Source organism: Scatophagus argus, chromosome 13 (genome assembly GCF_020382885.2).
Source record: "Scatophagus argus isolate fScaArg1 chromosome 13, fScaArg1.pri, whole genome shotgun sequence".
Lineage (NCBI taxonomy): Eukaryota > Metazoa > Chordata > Actinopteri > Scatophagidae > Scatophagus > Scatophagus argus.
The window spans coordinates 21,781,552-21,797,835 of NC_058505.1; the positions used below are offsets into that span (position 1 = coordinate 21,781,552).

General features: G+C 39.4%; 1 protein-coding gene across 1 annotated transcript in view; it reads right to left on the minus strand.

Annotated features, from left to right (window-relative positions):
- The window catches only part of cdh6 (cadherin 6), a 73,383-nt gene that overhangs the window by 38,259 nt on the left and 18,840 nt on the right, over positions 1-16,284 (minus strand). The window contains exon 2 of the mRNA XM_046408512.1: positions 9,234-9,577. Coding sequence (XP_046264468.1) covers positions 9,234-9,455 — 222 coding nt within the window. The 5' untranslated portion in view covers positions 9,456-9,577. The remainder of the gene's footprint in view (positions 1-9,233; positions 9,578-16,284) is intronic.

Below are 16,284 nucleotides of genomic sequence, written 5' to 3' on the forward strand. Positions count from 1 at the left end.
GTGGTATTGTAAAAATCACTTGGACAAACCACAGGTCCAGCTGTAGTACACCGGAATACTAGAGCTGGTAGTCACAATAAGGCCAATTCCTGAGATTTTGTTATGGTTATGACTGCATTTGCTAATGATTATTTTGGGCAGTGGTTGCCTGCCAGCACAGCTTTTATCTTTATTTATAATATTAGTACATCAGAGGGGGACATTTTGAGCAAGAAGAATTTTGCGGATAAATAAAGGAATTCTGATTCTGATATCTGAATACTAGAGGGGACGTGGCCCCCCCAGTACATACCACAATTACTACCTTGGATTCATTTTTTTTTTTTAACTTTGGCATCAGTGTTGCTGTTGGATATTTACAATTTAATTTAATTATGGTCATTTTATCCACAAAATAAAAGTTTCTTCATGGACAAATGCACCATATCATGATAAATGCTGATATATCTGGTATATCACAGACGGATATATATAATTCACATAACCACTCTTCAACTATTGTACTAAACAATTCATTCAGCACATCACACCAAGTCTTTTTCATTTATTATTTAACACCTGAAACATCAGATCACATCAGCAGCATCATTTCTGTATCAAATATTCTCCTTCAACCAAGTGTCCGGCAGAGAGGAAGCTCTACTAAATACTGTTGTTTCTGTCTGGCTGTGAGTGGAAACTCAGCTTCATGTCTTCACTTTTCTTCCGTGAGTCGACCAGCAGTGTTTCACCTTTTCACTCTCCGCTTGTCAGTATTCTTTCTCTTTTCACTGCGCGTCACCGCTTCTCTTCTTATAGCTGACTTCTTGCTCTCTTGTTTCTTTTCAGTTTTTCTTTTGTTCTACCTGTCCTCCTCCTCTCAAGTTTTCTTTTAACAACACCTTTTCTGTGTATTTTCCTCACAAGAGAGAAACCTACATTGCCTTTGCTTCCCTTCCTTTCCTTTGTCCTTTCCTCCGTCACTCCTTTCACCCTCCACCCCACACCCTCCCACCACTCTCTGCCCTTCGTTCCCTCCCTCTCTCCTTTTGATCCTTGCTGCCTTTTCTCTCCAGCAGTGTTCAGTCTGATTTGATCTGTCAGTCTGCAGGGCTGCAACACCTCCGTGCTTTCACCTAACATGAGCTGACGAAGCCTGCAGACATTTCACTACAGCGGACTTCCAGAGCAGAGTCTGCTTTCCGGAGTCCTTCTGTGTCCTAGATCACTGTCTCTGCTACCATATCTCCACCATACTGCTGTCTCTTAGAGTTTTTTACAATCAGCTTCACGCTGACAGCGGTAGCACATTTATTAGGTACCACAAGAAACACTTTCTGTTCATTGCTAACTTTTACTGAAAACCTCTGCAGCGGTAGCCTTACTGTGGCAGTTGGATTCAGAACACCAGGGTCACACTTACTTTGTGTTGTTATTTTTGTGTTAATGTTTGCATAAGTGATTTTAAAGCACAATTTGCCCTGGTGAGTCTTAGAGATTGGACTATAACTAATATAACTAAATAATTTATACACGTTAAGGCGCTCCACAGTCTTTGCCATCATTATCATAGTTGACAATAAACACAAGGGGGGCCTTCTGGGCTGTTCGGAAAGCAAAAATATCCATGGGTACTTACATTGGACATGATCACACTGGGCTGATTAACTGTTTAATTGTTTTTGGTTTTTTTTGTTTTGAAAAAAAAAAAAAAAAGTTTAAAATGATCCCAAATCAGAATTTCTCAAAGCCTCAAGTACGAACCTCAAATTGCTTCTTTGGTCCAACCAGCAGTCCAAAACCCAAAGACTCTTCATTTTAATGTCATAAATGACAAGGAGAAGCAGCAGATCACTACATTTAAGATGCTGAAACCAGTTAATGTTTGACATTTTCACTTAAAAAATGACATTTTAATGAAACATTTAAAGATTCATTGCAGCTAGAACAAGATTCTAGCTGCAATAAACCATAATTATCTTTGAAGTTTTGAATGACCAGCTGACCCTGCACATGAACGCACCACATACAAGCACAAAGCTGCTTCTGTTCTGCTTTTCATGTCTTTTCTGAATACCCCTGGAGCTTGGCTCCAATACACAGAGCTGGATTGGAGTAGATGAACTCAGTTTAGGCCCGGAGTTATTTGTTGTTTACTACTATTATATGGAAAAGGACGATGTCAAGCAGAGTGCATTTGAAGGTGATGCTCGCCGTGTAACCGTGTGACTGAATATTAATAAAGTGGATGAAGTGGATAAATATGTATTAGATGACTCTTAAATGTCTGCACTCCATGGCATCAGGAGTAAAAATGTGGGTATTAATGGTTGCCCGCGCAGATGCGCACATCCCTATCCCTGCTAATCTGACTATAAACCATAATGTTGTCACTAGAGCATATCTGAAGCACCCAGCAGACCCCCTGCAGTGAAGGCAACACCCGAGTGCGGAGGGAAAATGTGCTGAGTCTGTCTTGCTCCTCTCTGTGTTTACCTCAACCACGGCAAAGTCTTGTTTGTTTCAAAGCTTACTTTGTTTTGTGCTGTCTGACAGCAGGCTTCATACAGAGCAGCACAATACCTCCCGGCATTTGGCTACTGATCAAACACACTGCTCCAGCTATCATCACACTGCACTGTGTGCTAACTTCACTAATAGGACTATGAGCGAGAAACTCTTGATATTAAACAGAACATCCAGTTAGATGGAAAATCCCCACATAACCTTTCAACAATACAAAAAGTGAACAGTATACGTTGCTATGAGAGAAATTACTGCTTGGTTCCACTGGGCACGGTTGCGTCATGTTCCAGGTTCGACATGATTTCAATTGCAGAAAATCTTGCCTGCCAAGTTTTGTGGGCTTGCAAAGATTTTGTTGATTTGGTCATTTTTCCTCGATTTTTTTTTTTTTTAGCTTCTACAAAGGGTAAGTTGGTTATGGAGATAAAGGGCTTTTTAAATGTGATATATTAACAGGATTCTGCACAGGGTGTTTTATTTTGAAAATTGACCAGATTCAAAGCTTTTCCTCTTTCTGGCTTCCTGCTCTAGTTGATCTGCACAGTGCAGTTTGACACAGGGTCCATAAAAAAATAGACTAGGTGAGATGTTCTTTGAGGAGCATAGCAAAGAACCACATCTTGGTTCTGAAATGATGTTTATTGCATGTATGTTTCTTTCTCTCTCTCTTTCATCCTCTCTGTCCTGTCTACCTCTTCTTCTCCTCCTTCACCCAGCCGACTATCAGCAGGATGGTTCTCCCTTGTGAGCCGGGTCCTGCTCAAGGTTTCTTCCTGTTAAAAGGGAGTTTTTCCTTGCCACTGTCTGCTTGCTCTGGGGTTCAGGGTCTGGGTCTCTGTAAAGCATCTAGAGACGATTTTGATTGTAAAAGGTGCTATATAAATAAATAAATTGAAACTGAAATTGAATTGAAACATGAAGAAAAGATACATCAGGAAACAGTATGTTTTGTATAGGTCCAAGGGTACACTTTTGAATGAATGGAATCTTTCTTGGCCCTGACAGTTTTAAACAGATTTGTATTATAGATTTGCTAGATGTATAACATGTTTTTGTTTACTGTGTGCATTGTTTCCAGTCATTCATTCATAACAGCCATAAATGAAATAATTAAATGGACCACTGGCTCTGGAACTTCACATTCAACAAAGAAGAGCATCCTCATTTATTATCTGCCAAGCAAAAGCTGACACTGAAAAAAGCAAGCCTAGACATCTCATTCCACAGCTTAGTTTTGGATGACACATAAAAAAAAAAAGTAATTTTCTTTAAAACATCTCCTCGTTATGGTTCTCCTCTCATATTTTCAGAGTGCCAGAACAGCTCCTAAATGAAACTTGAGATGAAATTATTTAATCAACCACATATACACTTTATAGACAAAAGTGTTCGGACACACCTCTTTATTATTGAATTCAGGGGTGGTATGGGGCTGGGCTGGGCTGGCCATATGCGCCCATGGCTGCATATAGAGGATCAGCTCCACACCAGTGTCCATGCACTTACTGTTGGTGTAACAGTCAGGTGTCCCAGTACTTTTGTCTAAATAGTGTATGTATGTTTGGGTTTTAGAACACCTCCAGTTTGACTAGTTTGACTAGTGCCTTTCAAAAACTTGTATGATCACTTGGTCTCAACCACAGATGCAGGAGCTGTGTGACATCACCCACTTTTAGCATTTTTCAGCTTCAGGAATAGAAAAACATAATGCGAAGCCATTATCACACTGCTGGAAATAAATCTGGGCGCTGCTGAGGAGAGGATGTGGGTACATGGTCGTGACTGGTCCAGCAGCAACAGAAACAGCAACAGTAATCACCATTTTACTACAGCACCTCAACACAACATGGACAACAACAGATACTTTAAAACAGACAAAATACAGAGAGCCCTTGCTGAAGAGAGATCCTCATTCCAGGTCCAGGGGCCTCGTTTAGAGTGTGAAGTGTGCAAAGGATTCATGTCAAAAGGATGAGCTTGGATGAAATATAAATAGTGCCAACACAGAAAAATATTCTGATTTATAACACGCTCAATGCTTTCCCTTGATAAATCCCTATCACCCCAAATGTGGAGCACCTTAGCAAACTGCTATGCCCACAGTTGCCCATAAAAAGTGAGCGAAACACCCCTCATTAATATTGATTAATACTGATTGCATGAAGATGATGGCAAACACTGAGAGGAAGGCTAGAAAAAGTGTGAAATCTTAGTTCTTGTTGGAGACGTTGAGATGTGAAAAAAGAAGCTGTTTGGTGGACACGCTGAAGGCTTTACAAATATAAAAAGGAGCTGCAGTGACAGCATACGGGCATAAGGTGGACGCAGTGCATGCTGCTGGTCCAGACATAAAAAAAGGAGTGGTCCAATATAAAAGTTAAAACTAAAAGGCACATAAGCTACACAGAGTGTTTGTGCCAAGGACACAGGCCCACTCAGTATCCACATGAGCCACTTAATAATAGCAGAATTCCTCCTGAGTGCAGAGATGGAGGCTGACATATACACGGATATGCAAGATGAATCGAATTATACACTTTCCATTGTCTAATGTAAAAAGAGAGTAAAATAATGGTTTCATACAGACTATTTTTAGTCAGATACCATGCACTTGTATCTGACTGAAAACTTGCATCAGTTTAGACATAATTTGATCTCATGTTTCCCTTATTATTTATGGGAATAAGTTTTATAAATGATTAAATAATTGCAGATTAAAATTAAATATTGTTAACAAATGAAGTGTACAAGATCATGTTTTGTTGTCTATGCACCTGAGGGAAGGGCAATCAAACAGATGTTTATACATTGAAAGAATGGCAAAATACCTCACATACAAAATATGGACAAAAGTATTGGGAAACCTGACCATCACACCAAAAGGGGCTTCAGTGACATCACATTCTAAATACACAATTTGCAACTATAACAGATTTGGGAGTGTTTCTGTGGGAATTTTTGCCCATTCATGCAGGCACTGATGTTGGATGAAAAGGCCTGGCTTGTGATTTCCATTCCAGTTCATCCTAAAGGTGTTGGGTGTGGTTGAGGTCAGGTCTCTGTGCAGGCCAATCGAATTCTTCCACATCAAACTCTTTTAAGCATTAAAATTTCCCTTCACTGGAATTATCAGACCTAGAACAATTTTATTATTTATTTTTAAAATGTATTATTTATTATTTAAATACTATTTTTTTTTATTTTATGTATTTGTAGTAATAATAATATAACATTTTTGTGATGTTTCAGGAAAAGAAAGCTTATTGAGTTTGTTTGTTCGAAATGAGCGATGAGAATAAATGTTACAAAACAGGAGTAGCTCTCGGCCATTTTTATATTGTAAAAGTAGCTCTCTGAGGAAAAAGGTTGGAGACCCCTGGTGTACAATATGTATAAGAGGTAATATTTGGACTCATTTTAAACAATGGTATCATTTTGAAGCTGTTTCTCATGTTTCATCATTCTGCTGCTGGAATCACAGTTTTTCATTTCTCCGATCTGTTTGTACACACGGGTCAGAGTTTCTATTGGAGAAGTTTACACTCTCCTGTCAAGCAAGTTTGTTTTTTAAAAATGCCAGTGTTCTTAGAAAGTGCTGTATGCCTTCTTTTGTGCCTGTCCTACATTAATAAATGAGGCAGTTTCAGAAATAACATTAAGTAAAAGTTAAAAAAAAATTATAAAAAAATGAAGGATCACATTGTGTGCAGTGGAGCAAACTGCAAAATTACTAAGTGACATCGCATGTTGAATGCCAGCAGCTGCCTTTCCCTGCAGTGTTATGTGCCCTGCAGTGGACCCCCCCCTCACATGCTTACCAAACAATGCAGAAAAAGTCAGAAAAAGCACAGTCAAGACTGTACCAAAAATTTACAATTTCACCGCGGGTCAAACTTCAGGTCACAAGTTGTTAAGCTCTCACACTGGAACAACTACATTGGTGTGAACACTGAAAATGTCACCATGGTTTTAACTGATATCAGCGTGACTATATATTAAATTTTATATTTTAAAACAAAAGAATGAAACTTTGAAACAAAATTTATAAATCAAAATGTGTCTCGGGCTTTCAAAGTGTGTGTGTGGATATTATAAAAGGTAAAAAAAAAAGTACTGAAATATGTAACACCTTGAATAATGATATGAATATGTAGCATATAACACTGTAAATAAAGATGAAAGAATTAAGAGAGAGAGAGAGAGCACAAAACAGGATGGTACAGACATTAACACATCCACCACAAGAGTCTTGTGTACAGACATCTCAGTATGGGAGGTGAGAAAATTCTTCCTGATATATCTACTTCACATTGCACATTGTCTTTGTGCCTATTCTGCCAGTTTCTTCCTGTCAGCATCTCTGCCTCTTCGTCCTGAATGTGCAGTTGCTGGGCCACAGACACACCATCATCATCAACACAAGTCTTAACAGTTTGGAAGCAGAAATATCCCACCCTAACAATTTTAGATATTCCATTATTGTGACAGTCTGAGGAAACATGAGGAGATGCAGCGGCGGTGCTTTCAATGCTCCTACAGAAATATGACACACATCCAAACTTGCCTAAAATACATGTTCTGCAGCTCAGCTCTACTGTGTGTTCTGTGTGCTCTGGGCTACTGTTGTCAACCTAAGTGAGCAAAGTTATAGTTGCTATAACTTATAGTTTTTTTAATGGGACCACTGGGGGGGTGGCAAAGTTAAAAGTCTACACGTGGCTTTAAAGTTGTATTATTGTATTTTTTTTATTCACACCTTTATTCACCACCTATGTTTCCATATACCAAATAAGTCTAAGCTTCCACTGTGTTTAGCACTGGTTTAGTCTGAGCATTTAGCTACTAAATGCTACACTATTTTCAAGAGCTAACAGCCATCTTTGTGTTCTTCCATTTGGCAGCTAGCAAACTATCTGAAACAAGGTTGATGGCAGCACTGAAAATTGACGTAACGGCCATGTTGTGGGCCATGAAACCAAAACGACAAATAAAAAGCTTCTAAAGAGTTAAGTTTCACTCTGGGCTCATCACTATGAATAAAAACATTTACCTATTGTCAATATAAAAATACTGATTAGTACAGCTTCACGGTGAGTCTACGTTTGTTGAACAGCAGCCACTGCAGCCGCAAGTGGTAATTACAAGATAATGCTAATGCTAATGCTAATGCCAAGCATGATGTACTAGCAAAACAAGTACAGTACAGGTGAGGCTATAGCAAACACAAGTGGTTTGTGAAACACAAATGGCTTCTGAATAGAAGATATATAATTTGTGAAATAGAGACTTCATTATTTCTTCTGTCAAAAGTATCTTAATCTCAAAAACTAGCAATTTGTTTTTTGTGTGTAAATTTTCACATGTAAACGAGTGTTTCCTATTAATTCACTCCTGCTGGGAAGCTTTTACCATTATCTTAACTTCATATATGTCCTCTTCTCTGCTCACTGTATCTGTACAGTAATATAGAAATGTCTCTTTCCAGAAATCATGAAATGGTCATTCAAGATAATCCACAGGCCTTCAGCAACAAAAATTTTCCTTTCATATCATTGTGAAGAAGGAAGCACGTCGCTACTTAAGGATGAGAGGCTAGCTAACTAAACTAACTAAGCTAATTAAAATTATAGCTCAGTCTAGCGGAAAGCCATTAATCTTTACATCCCGCCCTGTAACAAACATGAGCCTCACGTCCATCAGTAGATGTACGTAACGTCTACTATCAACACCTGCCCATGTCGTTCTTCTATGTAGTGCTAATATAACTAACTTAAACAACATATCAGCTATAAAACAAATACATACAATACATAGTCTTCAGAATTCCAATTATAACAATGTTTGTCCTTTGTAATTTATGATGTTTATTGCATGTATGTTTCTCTCTCTCTCTCTTTCATCCTCTCTGTCTACCTCTTCTTCTCCTCCTTCATCCAGCCGACTATGAGCAGGATGATTCTCCCTTGTCCCTAGTTTCTACATAAGCCTACTTCGAACATCACAAGTGAAGTGCCATCTAGTTCCATTATATTACAGAGAAGGCAGACATCTCTACAGCTAAAACCTCCAAAACTCAACAGCTCACATCAGCAATCGACATGGAAAAAAATACTGTAGATAACAGAAAAAAAACCATGTATTTTTGTAATTGCTGAAATGTGTCTTTACTGACATTACAGTGGCATAATGAATACACTTAACAGTGACCAGACAGCAAAACATCATGAAGTTATTGTGCTGTATGGACCTAGCAGACAGCCATATTAGAATTTACACTGTTAGTGACCTCTGCACCACATTGCAGAGGATCAGTGAGAAGAGAAGGATGTGAAAACAAACCCATATTTTCAATACGATAATGAATGGATATTTGAGATTGCTTTTGAAAGGAAGAAAAAGATTTTTTGGCAGTTCCCAACAGACAATTATAGGTGAAACACTGTAAACTATTAAATGAGTCACTGTTTTTGAACACATTTGCTTTGCGATGATCAGCAGTGACTGAATTAATTCTGCTCACAGTTCACGGGAGTCATGGACGAAATGGGCAAAGAGTGATTAACTTTAGCATAAATTTGTGTTAATAAAGCCTGCAACTTAGGAAAGAAGACCAAGCATGACTGACGATAGTCTTTCCATCTAATCAAGGGATTTTTATGCGATGCCATATGGGACTATTGCAACATTCAATGAAACCACAAATTGGGATGCAGTGAAACAGTTCTTACCTTGCCAATATACTGATAGTCGCTGCCTGTATACTCCTCCTGCAGGAAAAACTGATTCCACATCCAACCTCGTCTCACTCTTTTGAGCAGCTTCACTCCTCTCACAGTTGTCTCAGATCCCTCCCCATCTACTGTCTTTATCCTCCGTCCATTCAAAGACAAAGCACCCAGGGACAGGCCAAGACAGAGGACACACACAACGCCCAGTAAGATAGTCCTCATTGTTCTGGAGGTGTGGAATGTACAGGTCACAAATGTTTTATCTTCCCAGCTGGAACACCTTGAATTGGGAGATAAGTCTATTACTCATAGTCCTTCAGGTTTTGGCTGACTGAGTAAAGGAGCTGTAAAAGAGAAACAGAGAAATAGCAATGAGTACATGACTGGGCTAAACACTGCAGTGGAATTCAGCATTTTCATTTTAATGATTTGAGGATGTATACAAATCAAGCTGTGTTTGACAGAAACACACAGCTTATTAATAATGATCTACAGGTGCAGCAGGTATCATCGTGGTCAGTGGCTTTATTAAACCTTCACAACACAAGTCTAATGCATTTTGAGAAGATCTGTTAAAAAGCACCAAAGAGGTCCATCAGCCTGAAAACACAGTGTTCCTTTCACATGCGAGATGTGCATATGTACAATTAAATCAATAAATCAAATGAATTCAATAGCTTTCTCATTCAGTGGGTCATCCTGAGGTATAGGACATGGTTAACATGAGCAGATCAGAAAACAGGGATGGGAAGATGTGATAACAAACATTCGTACAACAGGCAAAATTAATAGTACGGATGTTTGAAATAAAAGCCTGGGTGTGCGTGCAGCAGGGGAAAATAAAGTCCTTGTCCACTTTTTTTGACATTTAAGCATTACAGAGGTCCTGATAGGTTCTTACGTCATGGTTTCTAAGAAAACATAAGTGCTGTGATGGGATGCACATGACCAATAGTTATTTTATGACCAGCCCTAGGAGACAACTTTGCATTCACTGTACTACAGTATATGTAGTTGAACAGCATAATGAATATCAAATTTTCAAAGATTTTGTCATTTCACTGATATGGTGCCTGCTCATTACATTAGACGTGGCTGTGGTACATGTTATACGCTTCATGATTCCAGCTCTCCAACAGCTATAGTAAATCAAACGGGAGAGGCACCTCGGATGAACAATCCTATAAAAAGTGAAAAGTGCCATCCCCAAAATTCTACAGAGTGAGATTCTCATAAACGAACCCTGCAATTTGTACGCATTCACATAAGCGAGCTGCATCTTCTTCTTTTTTCCCTGACAAGGTTGAATATTCCCACTTACCACGGTTGTCTCTCCATAAACAAAGATTTATTTGTGCCTGGCATAAAGCAGATGACACATAAATGCACTCAGTGCTCCCACCACCGAGCCAAACAGTCATTAGCAAAACACGGAGAAAGATGTTTAACAAAAGCAATAGAGTCAGACTATCAATTCACATTAACACAACAAAGACAGAAATCCAGTGAAAAGACCACAGAGAGGCTGTAGTAACAGCAGAGACACAAAGCAGTACTCAAACCAATGAGAAAATACTGACAAGGTTAAGAAATATGAAAGATAAGTGGCATGGAATCGTCACTATCTACGCTGCTGAAGGCTAAAGCCTGAAAAACCCTTTTTAACGAGATATGTGTTTCCACAATGAGAGGAGTGATTTATTCGCAAATGAATGCGCTTTCTGATGCTGATGTTACATGTAGTGATGAAGGTAATACTAAATACCTCTTTTCTGCTCACTCTGTTTTCTGTGCATGGAATGAAACTCCATTCTCCGTTAACATGTCACAGAACTGAGTCCGACACTGAACTGAACCTTTAAAAAAACCCTGCATGCTTAGCAAGCTAATATTTAATATTAGCTCTCAGAAGAAACTGGCTGGAATTCTCTTGCGAATACTATTAAATTTACTTTAATTTGCGACTACTAGAGGGACTGATAAATACTTGATGAGCAGGAGACTGATACTGGACTTCTGGGGCAGTTATTCATACCAATATTAGGGAATAAAGAAATTCTGCTAATCATAAATCACATCTTTAATCTTTAAAATAAAAAGGTTTTATACTGACACATATCAGACAACATTCACACTGACATTGAGATATACCAAGAATACCTGTGACCAGTGTAGCAAGTGTAGAATTTACATTATATCTATCAGTTGATACATTTGATTTGGATTCAATCCAGTTCTCTTTTATCTGTCCTTTAAATCTGTTCCTCACTTCTGCCTCTTGTTCACCACTGCGGTAGATGTAAGTGTAACACCAAGACGACGGAGCTTTCACCAGGAAGCAGCCATACAGAGTTACAACCTCTTCACAGGGAAATAAGATGTCATTTTAGTACTGCTGTGCACTGCTTGTCTGTAGTCTGTAGCTGGACAAGTTGCAGAATGGCTTTACACTTGTGGTTAAGACACATGTAAATATTTAACAGTACAGCTCTTCCATTACACACAGAAAGGGCACATATCCCTCCCTTCTCTCTCAGTATGCAGCACTTCAAGGGGGGGACAAACTGTCGTGGCTTTAAATGTTCCCCTAAAAAAAAAATAAAATCAGATTGTACACTGACTTAGTGGTCGTATAGCCCCTGAAAAAACACTTCCTAAAACCTGTCTTTATGCACTTAAAAACTGCGCAGGATCAATAAATCCATACGCATTCTCAGTGAAGGGTCTGGAAGGAACGCTTACACAGCAATTACGACGCTGAAAGGAAATGTGCTTTTATCTTCCCACACAGAGCTCTGTCAGTGTCTTGCTGCAACAAGCAAAAATAATGTTCTTTTTTATGTGAGCTACTTTCCATATAAATGTAACCCATTACATTCTGTTGACACGGCATGCCAGTACTCTGTTCACACCGGATCAGCGTCGCATTTTTAGGAATCAGAAAGACTTTGTGGGGAAGTGCATCACTGAGGATGCACATCAAGAAAAAGAATATGTGATTACTAACCAGCAACAATTAATACCACACTAAAATTTGTGCGTATATTTGGGTTTCTCAGCGCTAGTAAACTCACTAAGAATAAGTGACTGCCTCTGATTTTTTTTTCCTCATGTGTGACGTTCAAGTCACAAACGTGCCAGAAACCAGGGAACAGTTGCAAGCAACATGAATGGCAGCGTCAGTGTTATGGTGTTACATTTTTGCATCTTTTACTTATGACTGAATGATGGCGCACTGCTTGAATGAACATGAAGGAAAAACTATTAGCATGGCGACGTCTGGAACTTCATTCCATTGGTCGGGGCGGGGGTTTACTTTGTTAAACTTACTGCACCGAGCCCTGCTTCATGTCACTTTGTTCTCTGAGCGCTAGTTGCTTCCACATACCTAACTGTGCTACTGGTGAAGTCATGGAAAAACTGCACCCACTGAAGACAGAAGCCAGATCTTAGTGTCCAGTGTGAAAGAGGTATCTGTGACTAATCAATTAATTATGCTCACTGCATACTGGTCTTACAGAGCTTGATCTGAAGGATAATCAACAGTTCACGTTTTCAGCACTAGGGTGCAGCCCTGACATGCCACAGTGATTTTCAACCATCAGCTGTCACTATATGACAGCTTCAATAGCATGGCTGAAGCAGTGCAATTCCTCCATCACAACAAAACCACATCATTATTATTCTTATCGATGGAAGAAATCAACAAAATATTCTCATCTTGTGCATTGTAAACACACAAGAATCTTGATTAGACTGAACAGAACCATGTTCATATGTTTTAAGTAAATTATTTTTGTTGCCGCAGCCTCAAACTGACGAATCACAGAACATTCTCACTCATGCTGATCTCCGTCTCTGTCTCATGTTTCCTCTGCTTCGTTCGGCCTGTGCTGCATTAGTCCCATTATGCCAGTGCTTTATGAAAAGGCTTTAATTGAATCAGGTGAAGAACACACAGGAGACTGATTGATTCTGACTGGATGCCTTCACTCAGTTTTTAACGAGCCTCACCACTCTATTATCGTGCCGTGAAAGAGGCTCTGCCTTCAAGTTTTCCAGTTCAAAGGGATTTCCCCCATCGCCTAGTTATTCTAGTGTGTATCTGAGAGTGTGTCAAGTCACCCAAAATGCTCTTAAAGCACTGCCGTACCGGCCTACGTCCAAACCTTCAGAAGCTGGCACCAAAGTCACATGAGATGAACTCTCACATCTCCTGATAATTGATCTTCAATTTTCAGTCCTTTTGGGACTTTTTCAGCAGGATAACTCACAGATGACACAAACAGCCAGGCATGTTTCTGTTATCTTATTTGTTTGTGTATTAAATCTTCCAGGGACCGACAACATATGCCAGCATATGCAGGGCCTGAAAGGACGGCCTTCATATACAACTGCAGTGAAAGGCTTTTATTATGATACTTTCCATCATAAAGCAATTGTGGGCTTTAAATAAATAAAAATTTCAACAGCTGACCCTTGTAAAAGACCTTACTACTTGTTTGCACATCTAGGCCAAGTTTCTAAAAATCACATACTGTATATACCATGTTTTATCATTCTGAATCTGTCTTTCCAGGCACCCAAGGATTTCTTTTCAGTCTGGTATGAAAACCAACATGGTGGCGACTTAGGTAATCCATCACACACTCTTTCCTGTGTCTTTTTACATCACTGTGACTACACTGAATAAACTGGCATGCCTGACCTTGACATAAGGCACCTTCAGAAACGTGAAATGCTTTTACAATTAGTAGAAAATATTAAAGTGATGTTGTGGTATGCTGGTTATGGGAGTAGCTCCACCGAAAGAGCTGACTATATAAATATACATAAATATATAAAGAGTTTGGTCTAGGCCTGCTCTAATTTGAAAGTGTCAAGTGTCAACTTTTGTTTTCATTTGGTAAATAAGTAAATTGAACCAAAACTGTATTATATGCTGCAACACTGCTGCAACACCATAGGGGTCACTGTTTTTGATCATCAGACTGGTTGTTCTATTCATATATTCTATTCATATATTCTGAAATATTGACAGGCAGTTTCTGTAAAAACATCAATGGAACATCTGAGTTTTTTAATTCTATCAGCACTTAATCTTAAGCACCATTTGCTGAACTGTACAAATGCAGCCATTGCAGTAAATGAATGTAAACAAAGCGAACAAGTAAACTAAGATTACAGGGAGACAGGCTAGTGGAGGAATGTTTAGGCCAACATTCTGATCGTGGACTTGGGTTACACTGTGTTTAATAATGCGAGGTTCATTTAAATCAAGTTTATTTCAAACAGTTTCAATTCTATAAGAAAAGATAAAAGAGCTCTCTTTGCTGGCGTGCTGCTCCGCCGCCTGCCTGGGCTCATTCAAATAAATGTCTGAGGTTAAAATGTTCTTTCAGAAGTCTTCATTAAAATCTTCCATGCAAACAAACATCTATTTTCTAAATACAAAGCAAGCAGGGGTGCAAAAATTTTAGACATAAAAACTGAGCTCCATATCCAAACCAGAATTATTGCCTTGCAGTTGTTTGCCTCAATCAAAACCAGTGAAGCAAATTTTTCAAGCCGAAGCTACCAAGCAAGCCATATAGATTTCTCAGCTCGCTTAGAAAGTTTTCATGGAGATGTGTGAGCAGAAGAGAAACTGTCAATTCAATTCAGTTCGATTCAATTTTATTTAAAGTGCTAATTCATAACAGAGTTATCTCAAGACACTTTACAGGTGTTTAAACAACACATTAAAGAAAAAGAAAGAAGGGAATCAGAGAGAAACAGGTCCCAGGGCAAAACCCCACACTGAGTAAGCATTTGGCGACAGTGGCGAGGAAAAACTTCCTTTTAACAAGCAGAAACCTCGAGCAGAACCAGACTCAGTGTAGACGGTCTTCTGCTGAGACCGCCTGGGAGGGAGAGAGGAGAGACAGGGAGGATAGAGAGAACAGTGCAGAGCAGGAGCAGCAGGATCCAGACAGGGCCATGGAGAGGGTTCTGGATCCAGCACCTCTATCAGTGCAGTAGGCAGGGCCTGTCCATCATCATTTTTCAACCTACTTTATTCAATTCAAATCAATTCAATTCAGTTTATTTATATAGCGCCAATTCACAACAAAATTTATCCCATGACACTTTCCAATTTGAGCAGGTCTAGACCAAACTCTTTAATTAAATTGTAAATAGTTAGAGCCCAACATTCCCAACTTTAAATGACACCTGTCCAAAACAAACAGCTATTTAGATTTTCCACAGGAGCAAGGGACGCAAAAATGGAGCTACCACAAAACACAGTGCCCTTATGATGAAATGAGTTCCAGTTCGAGTACAGCACAGCATAATGAACTACTAAGTCTTTTCAATTATGTTCTGTTGAGACTCCAGCTGTACAATTAGAAATGCAATCACCCTTTCACAGCTGCGAGAGTGCTCATCACACATCATATGCAAGTCTTGATATAGGCAGTGGTGTAATGGTGCCTGGAGAAGTGGTATACTCTTAATTTATGCAGCAAATTTGTTTTAGCCAGTCAAGCAAGTACACACAAGTATAAGTATTATCAGCAAACTGTACTGTACAAACACACGCGTTTATGGTCCCAAAGATCTTTATCTTTTGAGCAGGAGAGTGTCCAGCCAAACCAAACCCCCTACTGCTGAACGGTTCCCTCTCAATGGGTGAGCGACTGTTATGACATACAGTAACAGGCGAACAGTAATGTCAAGCTCTGACACATGACGTTGTTTATGAGGTCCTGCTACTGACCATGGTTCACATTTTTTCCCCTGGATACTCCAGACATGTCTCGCCCTACTCCGCCTCTGGTTGGTCTTCACTGATATTCTACCCAAACCTGAACGAATCATCATTCCTCATGCCTAAACCCCCCCCCCCCCAACCCAACCAGGGCTGACCAGGGCAGGTCACGCCTTCACAAACATAAGACAAAATATCTGATTTGTAGCACACGACTGAATGATGAGCATCAGATGAGATTTAGAACAATGTAAGCAATGCCAGCAGCACAGGCCAGCGTGATATTTCCTGTTGCCCCCC